Source organism: Centrocercus urophasianus, unplaced genomic scaffold (assembly GCF_019232065.1).
Source record: "Centrocercus urophasianus isolate 14NV4802_14NV808 unplaced genomic scaffold, USGS_Curo_1.0 seq_40, whole genome shotgun sequence".
In the NCBI taxonomy this organism is placed as follows: Eukaryota; Metazoa; Chordata; class Aves; order Galliformes; family Phasianidae; genus Centrocercus; species Centrocercus urophasianus.
The window spans coordinates 2377343-2393031 of record NW_024884978.1 but is presented as its reverse complement, the minus strand read 5'-3'; the positions used below and the strand labels follow the sequence as shown (position 1 = coordinate 2393031).

Sequence of the window (15689 nt, the reverse complement as noted above, 5' to 3'; positions counted from 1 at the left end):
GCCCTGCTGCCTGGCCCTGCTGCCTGGCCCTGCTGCCTGGCCCTGCTTTCGGTGCTGGCCTTGTCTGGAGCTATCAGCCCCTCTGCGGTGGGCTCTCATGGCAGGAGGGTTAACACACAACTCCCGCCCTCCAAGATGTTATTTTTTTATTATTTCCTTAACTTAGAGTAGATAGGATGTAAAGCTTGGTGAGTTTAGGAGCTGGGGGAAGGCAGCTCTACTGCTGGGTGTTTGCTCTGAGCAACGTGAGTGCCAAGAGGCTGGAAAATGTCTGGATCCAGGCCAAAGCCCAGCACCCAGTGGGAAGCTTTCCATTGCCCTCACTGGGGCTTGGGCAAAGTGTGTCAGTGTTGGCACAAAATGGACACATAGGGGATAGGTGAGGCTGAGAGATAGGCCTATCTGCAATACGTTTGTACATGCTTGTGACTGTCAAAAAACTGGTTTCATCACTAAGGGGAAGAAGCAGCTCCTTGCAACACATTGGGCCCAATGACCGTCCTGAAATTATTTCATCATGGAAACAGCTTTGCAAGAAGGAGCTGATGTGTGGGAAATGGATGAACCAGGGGTTTCCATCTCAGTGCTCTGTGCCCAAGGTAAGGCTGTTTGCTGGAGGCGGCTGAGCTGGGGATGCCTTTGTAGCTGCCAGCAGCTTTGCTTACACAAAGCTGAGGTGGTGTTTGGATATCCCAGCCTGGGGTCAGGAGGAGTGCCAGGTTGCTCTCTGCCATGGCAGCATGTGAAGGAGCTCCCTAGAAACTGCCCTCTGTTTTCCCATGCAGCAAAAATGCAAATTGTGCACGTCAGCCTCCTGCACAGAAATAAGATTTGAGAACCAGTTAGCATTTCATGGCAGTGCAGTGACAGCTTGAAGACTTGTGATATGTCTCATTACAAGAGAGTTCCCCAGCTCATTCCCAGCTCTGAGCACCGAGTGCTTCATCCCCTAACTTTACAATATGCATGTTACTTGTAGTGCTTTCCAACTTCAAAGAGCTCGAAAAATATTCATGCCACCTCACAAAGGGCTGTGTTCTCACCGCCACTTCTCTGATGGGAGAGCAGAGACGTGCAGGAGCTGCAGCATGGCTGGCAGCAGGGCCGGCCCCAGCCCCACTTTGCTGCATGATTTCCCAAAGCACTGCGATGCGTCACCATTTCAGATCTATTCAAAACAATCAGAAATTTTCTTTGCTGGATTGTGGCTTTTTTTTTTTTTTTTTTTTTTTTTTTTTGGGTGATAAAATGGAGGACAGTGAATTGCAGAGGAAATGAATAGTTTCCTTTTGCTGCTTTTTAAACTGTTGGGCGAAGGAAAACAAAGCAAAACAAAACTCTTTTTCCTACTCAAGGGGGAAACAATCAGAAATGCTGAATAGACTTCAAAAGCTGAACTGCCAGTAACCAACAGCCATGGGCTTTGGGCTGCTTGGGGCTGTGGGACAGCACACAGAATCACAGGATGGCCCAGGTTTAAGGGACCTCAAGGATCACAAATTTCCAATCCCTCTGCCATGTGCAGAGCCACCAACCTCCCCATTTCATCCCAGCCCAGGCTGCCCAGGGCCCCATCCAACCTGGCCTTAAACACCTCCAGGGATGGACGGGGCATCCACAGCTCTCTGGGCAGCTGTTCCAGCTCCCTGTGTTCCTCCAGGTGTGCACAAACAGCCATGCACCACTGTTGTGTTTTTGGGGCCAACTCTCCCGGGTCCCTTTCTTCTTGGCAACTGCCTTGAAGGATTTCTCCTGATGCGTAGTTTTACATACATACGCAGTGAGTGTTGTTAATAGGCCTATTCACGAGGCACAAATGAGAGCTCCAGTAAACACCATTTATGGAATTACACTGTAATGCTGGACTTAGAGGGGCTGATGGGCTGGGTGATTCATCCATCAAATCAATTTCCAGAAAGTAGCGCTACCAGAAGGTTGTGCTTTTTATTGAAGGAAAATACCACTCTTAATGTTCAGTATGCCTTGGCTTTGCCACCAAAGTTTAAATAGAGCAGAAATTATACGTTGCTGTTGTTCTTTTTTTTTTTTTGCTGTGCTTAATTCAAAAGAACGGAACCGTGTGGTGTAAGTCTGTAGGTTAAATGTTTATCCCAACGCTAGGCAAGGTCTTTTGTTCATCTTTATTCTAACAGCTTGGTAGAACAGTGTAAGAATCTCCTTTGTCTTTGGGCAGTGAGCACCTCATCAGGGGTGTTTGGCACAGGGGGGGAGGTGGGCTCCCACAGGGCTGGAATTCTCCCTGATGGAGCTGCTCTCCAGCCCCAGCTATGCCCTGGGGAAGCCTTCTGCTCCATGACATGAGCTGTCCCATGCTCGCTTTCCCCAGGTTGTATTGGCACAAGGTATCCTAAATGGCAAAACAGACTCTGGTAGGGGCAGGTGGAAGAGAGCAGGGCCTTTCACCCACAGTGCTGCGCTGAGTGCTCTCTCTTCTTAATATTAACAAAGGAAGGAAAGAAATGAAGCAGTAGTTACAATTGAACGTGCCTTGGTTCATTAATGACTTAGTTAACAGAGTGCACATCGTATAGTGAGATCCCGACATCTTAAAAAATACAAATTTTATCAAGATACTCTCTGGCTTCTCCCATGGCTGTGGGGAGCATCAGTGCTCAGGTTCTGCATCCATGCAGGTCTCCCAGGGGTTCTGGGGGAAGCGGGGCAACGCGATGAGGAGGAGGACGATTCCGAAGATGAAGAGCAGGACAAAGGCGGAACAGGCGCAGGCGAAGGACCAGGAGTAGCTGTACTCCATCCAGACTGTGTCCTTGCTGTCGATCATCCTTTTCACAGACTGTCTCATGACTTCCACGGAGATGATGATGCAGAGACCTGAAAGAGATGAGAGCAGTGGATAGAATAACCGGCTGCCAGTTTTCCATCCTTAACCACCTTTCAGCAAGCTGTGAGACTCACAGGTGAGCCATTGACTTGAACGTTTGAAGGAACAAAATGCCAGCAAATTCAGACCTCTGCTATCACCATGAGCACAAGTGTCTTGTTGAGCATTATATTTTGGGAGGGCTTGAATGGGAAACCTGAAGTGATGGAATAATTGCGTGTCTTATGGCATTTTTCCAAAGGTAGAATAAGGGCTTTATGGAGGTGATAGCTTACACCTCTGTCTTTCAGTCATTGTGGTACAACAAGGTATTAGTGGCTCTGTCCAAATGTGATCTTATTTTGGGGAGGCAGTTACATATTTTGGGCCTGGATCAGATGTTTGGCTTGAGCTTTCATGTGTTGCTGTGTTTAGAATAAATGAGATAGAACAGCGCGTAGCTCTGATTTAGACCAGGGCCTGCACTTAATGTGTCAGAAATGCCTCTTTTAAAGGCAGTTGGAAAAAATTCAGGCTGCTGTGTGATGCTGAGCTGGAGCAGCACACAGGAACACATCATCTTGTTGTGAATAGGAAGAAAATGCCACTCCCTGGGCACTTTGAGCAGTGTTTCCATCCGCCCAGGGTTTATCCAAGTTTCTCAGTGCTGTGCTATGTGCTGAGGGCAAGCAGCAACCCTCCTACCTGCGAAAGTGTAGAACATAGATGCTGGCTTCAGCAGGTAGTCCCTCTTCTTCTGGAAGGAGAAGAGGACGCAGATTGTTCCGATGATTGCAAAGCCAACGCTGAAGATGGCAATGGCTGCAGCTGAAATGCTGTATTCTGCCAGAGGAAAGCAAACACCAAAAGCATGTCAACGGCTGCACATTTCCAGTGTGTTTCCATCAGCTGTTGTGATTTTGTGGTAGGACACTCAGAAAAAAGTGTGTCCTCTCACTGATGTAGAGAAGGGGCTCTGAGAAATCAATTGTTTCCCTCAGGTGAAAGGAAAATCAAGAACCAGCTGCAAGACTTTGGAATGCAAAAGCCATAAAAACAGGGAGGGAAAGTACTTAGGAACATCTTCAGGAAGACCAAACGGTAGCTGTGTTGATCTGAGCAAGCTTTGGGCTGGAGCTGCTGCAGCTCTGCTGTGAAGCTGTTACTGCTGCAGGCTTACTGTGCTCCACGATCATTTCTTCCATCCCTCCATGCTTTGCTCTCACAGCAGATGAGCAGTTCTGTGCTATTTCTGCCCAAGGTCTGCAGGCCTGCACCAAGGCCCCACACATGATGCTGCTGTGTCAGTGTGGGATTCATGTGCTCCATAGGGCTCAACATCTGAGCAGGCAAATGAAGCCAGAGGTGACGTGTTGGCGTGGGCTTTATTTACTAATTTTTCTGTAAGGTAACGATTTCCAGCTCTATGAGGACTCAGCTTCTTCAGGGCATAGGAGGAACCCTCCATAATTGCCCTGCTGGATGCTCAGCTCACCAAGGAGTGCTCCAGACATTTTGCCCAGCTTTAATTCAGCTGTGTGGACGAGGAACAACTAATTGGGGAATTCAGACCTTCCTTTGGACACTGAGTTTCTTTTCAGATTAGCTTAATATTTAACACATGTAGCCATGCATGAACGCCACAGCGCCTGATGATATTTGCCTTTCAGACCATTTAAAAAACCAAGTCTTCCAGGCAAAATCATGAGGGATCGTTTTGCCTGTCACTAATTAGCTTCCACCAAAATGTGAAAAGGAAAACGTATTGCTCTTTGTTCTCATGGCCACTATTTCACTATGATTTCCCTAACGTGACACTTTTCAGCTGTCTTTACCACATGCTGGAGCTGCCCCATGGACGTAGTTCCCATGTGAAATCGTTCACTGATGTCTTCTTCCTTCCATGGTGAGGGCTTGAAGTGTGGCAGATAGGGGTGGTGCTGGGATGCTGTGGGGTGTGCTGGCAGTGTGGGGTGGGATCTGATCAAAATTCCTCTCCTGCTTTCCATGAAGCCAGAATGGAACCTTCATTTTGGGGACCCTTTCACCCCTTTCAGGCTGGTTGTGGCTCTGGGCAGCCTGGTCTGCTGGTTGGTGACCCTGCACGTAGCAGGGGGTTGAAACCAGATGGTCATTGTGACCCTTTTAAACCAGGACATTCTACGATTCACCTCCATCCCAAGTGCTCCTCGGTTTGTGCTGTTTTGGGGAGAAGCTTTTCAGGGCTATTCTTACCTTTCTGGGTGGTGACTTCAAATATCTCCGAGCTCTGTCCGGGAGTGAAGTGCTTGAAGTAGGAGCAGTTATGAGCTGAGAGGAGAAAGGAAATTTAATTCTGTTCACTTGGAAACCACTGATAAAATGCAGCAAAATGGGATTTACTTTCTACCCATGTAGCAGACTTGCAGTGTTTTTAGGATAGGTACAAATGGGATCCCATTCTTGCTGCAGACATACAGCCAACGCTGGATTTTTTTTAAAGCAATAACAGCAGCAGGAGGCAGACCTCGAGGATTTGGGTCTTGATCTATCAGAACACTGCAGGAGGTGCTCAAGCAGCCCTGACAGCTGTGCTTCCCCAGGTGCCCTCTTGGGAATGCTTCCTGCAGAAGAGCAGCTCAGAGACAAAGCTGCTGGTTGGACACCTTCCCCTCACACCGCCGCGTCAGTCACACTGCTGGACCCCAACCTGGCAGCAGCACGGCTGGGACGAAGGGTGCCTGCTATTTATAACCCGTTTAATTGGAAGCCTGGAGGCCCGTGGAGATGGGAAGCAGTTGTTTGTAGGGAATTTGGCTGGAAATGTGCAACCACAGCGTTCTGCTGAGCACTGCCTGCGCTGTGCTGGGCTGGAGGGGCCTCCTGCACCCCGGTTTGTCCCTCTGGGATCACCAGCTCCTACCACCAACACCTCTGGTCCGTTCAGTAATGGAGCTAGCACTGGTTTCTGGGAGCCAGCAGCACAAATTGCATTTGTTGTTTATTCTCAGCCTTCCTTTCTCATGGTGAGGAGGTAGCAGAGTACTCTGTGTTACCTCTTGGGTTCTTTTGTTTTCTGCAGTCACGTAAATGGCAGGTTGCAGAGTTACTGATTCAAGGAAGGTTTACTTTCCCTCTCCCAGGGGATAAGCAATTCTAAGACAGTGTTTTTGGGCCCATTAGTGGAAGATTCCTCGGAGATGCTGTTATCTACTTGTTTTAAAAGATGAATTTTATTCCATCTGCAGCTTCTCCTTGCTGAAGATCCAGTTGATGTTCAGCTCTGGCATCTCCTGACCTGTTCTATATTATTCCTGGAGGAAACATAGCTGAACTCAGACCTCAATGTCCAAAATTGCCTATTTTGAGGCCCAGAGCAGAGGCTGCATGCCGGTGCCTGATGTCAGTGAGGATTTGGTGACATGGGCTGGGGAATTCTTCAGCTCCTGTGCTAAAGGGAGATGGGATGCAATTGGCATGCTCCATCTTGGGTTGGTTGGCTGCCCGAATGTGAGGTGAAGCCAGCAGCAGTGCAGTGGCTACACAGGGATCCAGCCCTTCACTCCATAAGGCTCAGTGAAGGGGAATGCACAAAAACCTCTCACAGGAGGGAATTGTCTGCTGTGAATGTGTTGTTTTCCATTTAAAGACACGTTGGTGCACTGCTGAGCTGGGAATATCTTTATCAGCAAGATTCCCTGTTATTCAAGAGAACTGAGGCACTTCAGTCCCTCTCTGGTGCCATCATGAATTAGAGAAAAGCCCATTTGTGTCACAGCACATTTACATAATGGATAGGATTTAAATTGAGTTTTATAATGGAAGAAAATTTTGTGGCGATCTCTGTTTCTCTCCACCCCTTAATTACATTCTCTCTGCCACAGGTCATATGCTGATGGAACAGCCCATGGGCTCTGCAGTCGTTTAGGGCCACTGTGAACTTTGGGGACATAATGTGTGGTTTATCACAAACTGTTCTTCCTGCTCCAGGGTCACCTGCAACCCTCCTGGCCCCTTCCCTTTAGATCCATCATTGCTGGGGGGACACGGTTGTTCCCAGCGGGGAACAAGGCAGACCTGCTGGCAACCTATTTCCTCTGATACATTTCCTTTCTGTTCCAGATGCTGGCATCCATGTTCCCGCACTTACCAGCTTGTCTTTAGCCTGCTTGCAGCACATGTGAGCTACAGAGCACCCATCTCTGCTGCTGCCCTGAGCTAGCAGGACACTTTTGGGCTGTCCTGGAGGTGGATGTGAGCTGTGTTGCCCCAGCAATGCACTGCCCCCGTGTGCTTCTGATAACAGGTGAAAACATCTCTGTATTCACCTGAATTTTCCCAGCTTTTATGGCCCTTTCCTCAATCTTCATCTTTCTTATAGTAGGACACTGAATCCTTTCCAATTTGTCAGCATCCTCGCAAGAGTGCTGTAAAATTTTAAAGTCCTGCCTAAATCACAATTCTGCTCTGTGGATTGCAAGCCAACACATTCTCTACTTTTTGAGCTGTGCTGAGCTCAAAACCCAATAAATAGTGCTAATTGTGCCATCCATTTCTTTCTCAGGGAGTGGCTGGTAAATGCTCATTAATGCAGTGATAAATTCTGATGTTTCTTTTCCAGACCTGGCAGTGATCTCTGACCATGTCTCATGATTTCCAGGAAAACCAACGTCTGCATCTCCACTCCTGTTGCTCCATTTGGGTTTCCCTGACGGCTTCAGGCTGCACAGCTGCTCTGTCCCCTCCATGGACTGAGATCAATCCAATGAGCATTGAGCAGCCCCAGCCCATGGGGCTGTGCTCTGCCACCTCCCCATGCTGTACGAAAAGGGGATTTGGGTGTTGTTTTTATGACAGAGGTGAGAATGCAATGAGCTCTGAGGTCCCCGATGCTGCTTATGGCTCAAGATATCATCCAAAATGCCAAGTATTTTTAAAAACAGCGAAAAAGCTGCAGGCTGTCCAGTGTGGGGCTCAGCTCCCTGAGGTTCTTTACAGATAAAGGCAGTGCTGGGCTGGGGCTCAGCGCTCTGTGAGCACATGCTGATGTCTGTCAAAGGCAGGAGCTGCTTTCGTTCTGCCCTGGACGTGAAGCTGCTGTCTGCAGACAGCTGGATATTTATGGGCTTTATATTTACCCTGCGGTTGTGCCATTTTAGTGTTTATAGACCAATTTCTATGGTTTTCCTTCTGTGGATGCTATGCTCCCCACGTGAGGAAGGGTGAGGAAGGGCAGAGTGTGAGCAACGTGCTCCTGGGCACACAACCACCTCTGTGAGAGGCAGCAAATGACACACTCCCAAATTTGGTTCGAGGCAGATCTGAGCACTGCGACTGAGCCCCGCTCTTCAGAACACATGATTTGGCCAAATAGGTAAAGAACTGTGGTAATACCAGCAATATACAGCAAACACGGGCGCTAAGATCGTTCACAAGAAGTTTTCGAGTATATGCTAACGTATATATTTCATTTCAAGTAGCATAGCTGACATGAAGGCAGCCTGTTTTTTCTGTTCTGGAAGTTGTCCAGTTCCCTATGAGCCTCCTGCAGCACAGTCACGGATGGGAGCGTCAGTGCATGCGGCGCGAATGTTGCTGACTTGGCACCGCAGATGGAGCTGAGCCCTCTCCCCATTGACTGCACTGGGGCAATATGGGGAAGGAAGAGTGCAGGGTGCAGCAAGTTGGTTTTGAACTCCTTTTTGGAGCTTATGACTCCTTTTTGGAAGCTGGCAATGTAAACGGCAGCTCCCTGCCCTGAGAAATGATTGTTCTTGAAATTGCTTGGGGATAATCTCATGCTGGCCACGAGCAGGCTTAGGGGATCCAAAAGTGCAGCCACGTAGTTGGGCCCAGTCCTATAAACCCTCCTTCTGCCAAAGCTCTGCCCGCTGCTGCCAGTGCACCTGGGTGCTGTGGGACGTCAGCAAAGCTCGCTCCATCTCAATTCCCACCATGCTCGACCCTCTTCCCCTCCTACCCCGTGCTGCCATTGCACTGGAGCCGATGACACAAATGCAGCCACAAACATGCAGCTCTGTGCAGCCCCGTGGGCCACGTTCTGTACCCACAACGTCCCGCAGCTTCCCAAGCAAAGTGCCACACAAGGGCGGCCGGCCGTACGTACCTCCAGGCAGGCTGATGGGCCCGCAGCCCGTCTCTTTGGCACCTTGCTTCTGCACATGAATCCTCTTCGTGCAGAGCCGCCAGAGCCCAAAGTGAGCCGCCTCGCAGGTAGCATTGAAGTCCTCCACCCTGGGGCTCAGCACGGCCCAGTGGTCCGTCACCACGGCCGCGAAGAGCAGCGAGATGCCCACCAGCAGCACGCAGAAGGTGAGCCGCACCTTCAGGGCTTTGGTCTCGTCCATCCCGCGCCGGGATGTGGCTCCTGGACCGTCTTCCCCTGGGCCCTGCTCGCCCGCAGCCTCCCCACGCGGGCTCCCGTCGTCCTGGCGCGTCTGAGCCTCTGCAAATGTCAGCCCCAGCTGCTGGGCTGTGTCAGGAGGCTATTAATGCACAGAGTGAGGAAAGCTCAGCTTTCCGCCCCGTTCCATCCCGCGTTTGTTTTGGATTCCCACAGCCAAGCGGGTGCTCCTTCGGAGCCGCTACCGCCACTGAAAGGCTCCGTTCTGCTGACTTGCAGCATGCCCAGAAATAGGCATTAACGGGATGATTAACTTTTCAGCTAGATTCTAAACCATCTGTGTTTATAATAGCGGCGGAGCTGCGTTCAGTCTGATCCTAAATAGCTTAATAACAGAGCCAGAGCCTGCAAAGTGCCTGCACACGCCGGCAGCTCGTGGATGTGTCTGCTTTGGAGCCGGGTGCTGGCAGAAGGGCAGGCTCTAAAGGATGTGCCTAAGGAGCCAATTTATCTATTGTATTGCTTGCTGTGACTCATATTGACTCGTGAAGGTATTTTGAGATGTCTGAAGGAAGGTGCTGTGGTTCCCTCCAGAAGGAGAGAAAGGTTTATATCTAGTTTAATTTCTGAAATATTGTCAAGTTATATTATTATAATGCCACTGGAGAATGGTTGGGAATAAATGGTATCTGAAATCCTTTCCATCCCAAACCATTCTGTCATTCTATATTGAAATGATATGCTCCAACTCAGAGGGCAGTGAGGAACTGGCAGTGCTGCCCGGAGGGGATGCAGATGTTCCATCCCTGGGGGCACTCAGGACTGGGCTGGATGGGGCCCTGGGCAGCCTGAGCTGGTGGGGGACTATCATGGCAGGGGGTTGGAACTGGATAATTTTAAAGGTTCCCTCCAACCTAAACCATTCCATGATTCTATGATTGGTTCTATGAGACACAAAGGTTTGGCATTCCTTCGGGGTTTTGGGTTTGTTTGTTTTTCGTTTTTTTTTTTGTTCTTTTTTTTTTTTTTTGCTGGAAACTTCACTGAAGTTGATTTTATTTCACATTTCTTCTACCAATCCCTTGCCTTGAACACAGCCCTCAGCTCTAGTTTGAAGACTGAAAGAACCTTTGCCAATGGCTGCACCATGCTGCACCCATGCAACAACAGTAAAACACTGCAGTTTTTCACATAGATGCAACTGGAAACTTTTGCTGCCTTCTTTTTTTTTTTTTTTTTTTTTCCTGGTTTATTTTCTCCTTCCCTTTGATATTCCAGTTGATTGTAGAACTGATTTGATGATAATGTCACTGCAGAGGCCACTGTGGAGGTGACATTCCAATTGTGATGTCAAACTGATGGGGGTGACAGTACCTGAATGTCAGAAGGGTGGTTAAAAAAATGTCAGAGGAAATCTGCAAATATCGTGTTATCATGTCAAGATAATGTCAACGCTGCTCCGCCGCTGTTTTAATGAACACCCCAATTTGGTGTCAAAATAAAGGTGCAGAGGCGCCAGATCAGATTAACGAGGACAGTCTGAAGCAGTGAGTTAAGGGTGAAGGGTGAGTGTGGGAAAGGGGAAGAAAATAGAGCTGAAAAATATTCTTTCTAAGTAACTGGAATTGAAATGAGAATTTGCCTCTTTGGTAGCAGCTGGAAGTTCTTGCTGCTGAGGCAGCCCAGTGCTGAGCAGTGTTGGGTTGGACCAGCTCTGCCCCAAACGTTGGCTTTCCAGGGGTGGCAGCACGTATCTCCCTGGCTGAAAGAATTATGTTTCAAATGGCTGATGGCACTGTGTTTTCTGAGGCATAAAAATGCTATCATGTCACACGGAGGGAAATATTAAAGGCTTACATTTCTATTTCTTAACTGGAGCCAGGAGTTCTCGTGAAACTGGAAAAGCCTAATGGGAGCAGACTTGAAAGTGGAAAAGGAGTGCATTAACAACGTAATGCCTTTTTCTTTTGAAGCAGTCTCTTGTTTAGATTTCACTGGGCATCAGTCAATCTTCAGAGCTGCATCCTGGCTGCAGATGTGAGTGCGTGTTTGCAAATGTGGGCATAAAGCAGTGCTTTGGTTGCTGAGGAAGGAAGTGCTAATGATCATGCTTTAGACTAATTACATCCTACAAGGGCTGCAGGAGAGGGAACTCATTGCTGCTTTTGTTGCTGTAGATTTTTATGTCTCTTCCAGTGCTGGCAAGGATCATGCTTGCTGCTCTCATTCAGGTACTCTTATATGGATTGTTCTTCAGAATTTGCCTTTTTTTATTTTTTGGGGGGGTGGGGGGAGAGAAGGGGGTGGTGGAAGTGGGGTATGAATTTTGTTGAAAACATCCAGGAAATAAAGAGAATGAATGAAAAGGGAAAAACTCGCCCTTCCCTGGCCAAAAAGTGTGATTTGGTGCCACTGGTTCCTGAGAGAAGAAACTCCTCCTTGGATTGTTCTCCCACAGGCCCTGTTCTCCCCAAACTTTGCGGGATTTCTGGACAAACATCCAGTGAAGCTGAGACCCAGAGGGGCAGAAGGGCAGCAAGGAATAGCTTTCTCTGTCTCCCTGTGTCAGCTGGGCAGCATTTGCCTTCAGAAATCAATATCACATGAAAAATAAACAGAGCATTAATGAGGACCTGTTGGGAAGCAGGGAGGGCTGTAATTAGTGGCACTTAGCAGCAGCAAGTGAAAAAGTGAAAATGGCACTGTCATGTTTCTTCATTATAGAAAATGATAAATGATGCCTCGTGACCAAGCCTTTTGCCTTTTTTGTCCCAGCAGAGGTGTTGGCGTGGCTCTGCTCCACAACATCTGCACCGTTCTGCCTTTTGTGCTGACTGACCTCTGCTCACCATGAGGGCATTAAGCAGGATCTGCAGCTCCCATCTTGGAGAAGACTCTCACCAGGTGACAAGGGCTGAGGGTGGAGCAGATTGGGCACGGCCTGAGGCTGAAATCCTCACAGACGGTGAGAGCAAAATGGGTCTTTGTTGTTGCTGTGTGTTTTTTAATAGAAAAAGCAGCCTGCTGCCCATCTGCCAGCCCAGCAGCCCCATGGCATGCAGTTCTCTGCGGGCTCCAATCCTTTGGGCAGTGCTTCCCTCTTGGTAGTGCTGCCTGCAGTTCTGTGGGGGCTGTAAGATGAGGTGTAGAGCACTCCTAAGTCCATTTTATTTCCAGCACCTCCCATGTTGGTTCATTTTCTCTTTCCTGAGGAAATGCCACATCCTCCTCTCTCGACCCTTTTCCACTTTCTACAGCCATAAGGGCTCTGCCTTGGCTCCCCTCTCCACAGCCTCCCTGTTTGTGGTACCCTGTGTAGCTGGGAGCACTGGGGGCTGCAGGTCTCTTGGTGTGCAGGCACATGAGCAGCTTTCTATTGAAAGACCATCTGGAGGTGTAGGACATAGGAAGGGAAAGTTAAAAGAAGTATTTGAGGAAGACACCCAGCCAGCAACTAAAGAGTGTGCATCATCTGGTCCACATTCAAGCTGGTAACAAGAATCTTAGAATCTAGGAACTAGAAGGTTTTTTCTGAAGTTCCTACCCAAATGTTTGGAAGTGTTGAAGAGGTGGTTTATCCTGGGTATTTCTTGGTCTGTATGAACACAAGACTGTCCATACCCTTCCAGTAACATTAACTAGCTGCTATCAAAATAGGTAGAAACATGAAAAAAAACAACAATGCAGAAATTTCATCTCAGAGAATCTGGAAGGTGAGAATCCATATACCTTTCTCCAGGCAAACCCAGATATACATTTAAAATGGTTTATTTAAAAAGGAAGGATTAAGTACATTATACACGGTTGTGATTACACCAGCAGAACTGAAGCACAGTGGCAATAACACATTAGAACTGCAGACAGAAATGCAACCTCAAGGGATGAGATATATTAGCCCTTGTGGATTTGTGATCCATACAGAAAGGAAATATAAAAAGAGTTTACTGTTAGTAGTACGGGCACATGAAGTGATTTCTCCTATTCTGTGTGAGAAACCAGGAGGAGAGAGCTGATGAGATACCCGAAATTTGTTTCTCAGAAAATGGAATCTGCTCCAATGGCATTTCTGCTGTTGCGGTATGCTGTAGGCTATTTCCAAAGGACCGGCTGTTGTTAATGATGGGATGATGATACCTGCAGGCCTTACTGAGAAACCAGGGCTGATCTGTGTTAGATGCTGTCCGGGGATGAACAGAGAGGTGTGGAGAAACTGAAGGTTTATTTTAAGCTATCGTTAAGTGCTTTCAAAGTCCAACAGCAATCCAGCGCATTCTGATCGACCCTGTTCACGTGGAGGGATGCCACAAATCACTGTTTTGTTGGAATCAGAGTTTTCTCCAGGAAAAGGGATTTATGGAGGATTTTTATTTTTAAATGGAATTGTCGAATGTCACAGCTTGTTTTTGGCTTTGGCTGAACAAGGCAGTGTGCTGCAGTCTGACACAAACCATGACTTTTGGGATATGAAATCACTGCCCTGTCCTCCCCCAGGATGTGCATCCCAATCCCCATCACCTCCCAGTGCCTCGAATCCCTGTCCCAGCACCATCTCAGGGACACAGCCCCACTCTGAGAGGATTCAAACACGTTTACTCCAAATGAAGATAAAAAGAACAAAACCAAGGCGCAAAACGAACCTCACATTGTCCTTTCTGTTCAATGGACATGAGTTTAGAACAAACAGCCTATATCTAACTCCTGGTTTGAAAGGGAATGGTTTTATTCTTAATTACAGTAAACACGGATGGGACTTATTTCTATTAGTTTATTAACACAGTGGGAAACAAATAGTTCTGGGAAATTGCACTTGAAAAATACATTGACTATAATTAGATGTAAATTAATTAGCACTTAGTATGACGCACTAATGAGACAGAAGGTTTTTTTCATTGCAAACTTCTACTTCTATCATAGCTAATCAAAGTATTTTAATATTACGAAGTCTCAAAAAGTAGGAAATAATTTATTGTTTGAAAGCATAAAGATTCTTGTAAAAAAAACCTTTCATCAAGAACTTTAATAATTTTAGAATTCTTTTACGTTGTCCTAGCCGAAAAGTAGGTAAAAAAGTTTTCTCATCTGCCTCTGTTTGTGTATTTTTAAAAAGCTCGTGTAATACCTTTCTCCATAGTGTGTTGATACAGAAAGAAGCACTGCGTTTTCTACTTCTTTTCAATAGTTCCCATCACTCCGTTCGTATCAGCTCTCAGAGTTCAGAGGTCTGAAAAAGGATCCCAGCAGAGTTTTAACCTGAATGGAAATTCTTAACAAGCGGGGATGAAGGCTCCAGCCCACCTCCGCTGGATGGTTTGCCAAAATCATGCTTTCCATCATCTGCCGCCATGAGGGCAGAACAGAGCAAGACAGCGACTAGGGGAAGACTTGCGCTTAGGGCTGAGCATTGTCTCGGTTCTTGCAAGAGAGAGGGCCAAGCAGGGCTTAGGTGGGAGGGAGAGGTTTGACTTATTGGGTTGTTAAGGCAGCTCCTCCAGGGCTTTGCTGGAGGACTTGGTTCCACTGGCTGAAAGCCTCGCATCCAAACCACCATTGCATTGTGAAGCTGCAGCCACCACAGGGTGAGTTGAGACTAAGGAGGTTGTAACAGCTTGGCTGAGATCTCTCACTGTCAGCTTCCCAAGTCATGTTCTTTCCTTGTCACCACTTCTCTAGTCTCCAGGTAGAAAAGATTTTCAGGGTGAAAAAGATGGATGTGTTCAAAGCAGCCTACAGGAACTGGATGCTCCTCTCTCATTGCAACTAACTCATTCAAGGGGAACCGGGCACCTCGTTCTCGTATGGCTTGGCTGAATGATCACTAAAAGAGATGTGAGTACTGTTAAATTGAATTACCTTCAAGTCAGGACCTTGAGATTTGAGAATCCAAGCCTAGGTGTAAAAACAAAAACAGAAATTTGAAAGAAAAAAGAATTCGGACTCTTTTAGAAACATATAGAAGCAAAGGGTGCAGACCAGTCTCCCCCTTAGGAGATGCATAGAGTTTCCTGTGGGCTCTCTGCACATAAGTAGAATCATCATTACAAAATAAATTAAATTAGGCTGAACCATCATTTCCATCTAAAAGCAATTATACCTTGCACCATGCGGCACTTATTCATAATAAAAAGAGTTTAATAAATATCTCATAAATGGTGATTGTTTTTTGTTCCATTTCAAAAAACACGAAGTCACCATCCGTTCTGTCAACGCTCAGCTCCCATTGCTGCAGGATGTGCTGCTAGTCCAAACATATCAGCTTCTCATCTTCATACACGTGTTGCTCAGATATCTTAGTTTCCAGTAGCGTTAGTGTTGCACTTGTGAAGCAGTAAGGAAATGGGGGCTGTGGTCGCAGGCTCAGCCCTGCTCCTCACCCTGGCTGCACGCAGTCCGCAGGGGCCTGCTCCTGGCAGACAGCACTCAGCACCTCGCCGGATCAGGCACTAGGGCTAGTCGGAATGAGAATTCAAGTTTTCTAATTGTTAGGCAAGAAATGATATTTGCAAA

At 47.5% G+C, this 15689-nt stretch overlaps 1 protein-coding gene across 1 annotated transcript; it reads right to left on the bottom strand.

Moving 5' to 3' along the window:
- Positions 1-1925: 1925 nt before the first annotated feature.
- CACNG1 (calcium voltage-gated channel auxiliary subunit gamma 1) lies at positions 1926-9511 on the bottom strand. The gene is made up of 4 exons (XM_042833039.1): positions 8949-9511; positions 5078-5152; positions 3548-3685; positions 1926-2853 (listed from the first exon to the last, which is right to left on the bottom strand). Exons 1-4 carry the CDS (start codon positions 9187-9189, stop codon positions 2627-2629), a joined length of 681 nt encoding a protein of 226 aa, XP_042688973.1. The 5' UTR covers positions 9190-9511; the 3' UTR covers positions 1926-2626.
- Between the last annotated feature and the right edge of the window lie 6178 nt (positions 9512-15689).

Coding starts and splice junctions, on each gene's coding strand:
- CACNG1 (XM_042833039.1), bottom strand. CDS start 9,189: ATGGACGAGACCAAAGCCCTGAAGGTGCGGCTCACCTTCTGCGTGCTG. Junction 5,153..8,948: donor GCCCATCAGCCTGCCTGGAG/GTACGTACGGCC, acceptor TTCTCCTCTCAG/CTCATAACTGCTCCTACTTC. Junction 3,686..5,077: donor TGAAGTCACCACCCAGAAAG/GTAAGAATAGCC, acceptor TTCCTCTGGCAG/AATACAGCATTTCAGCTGCA.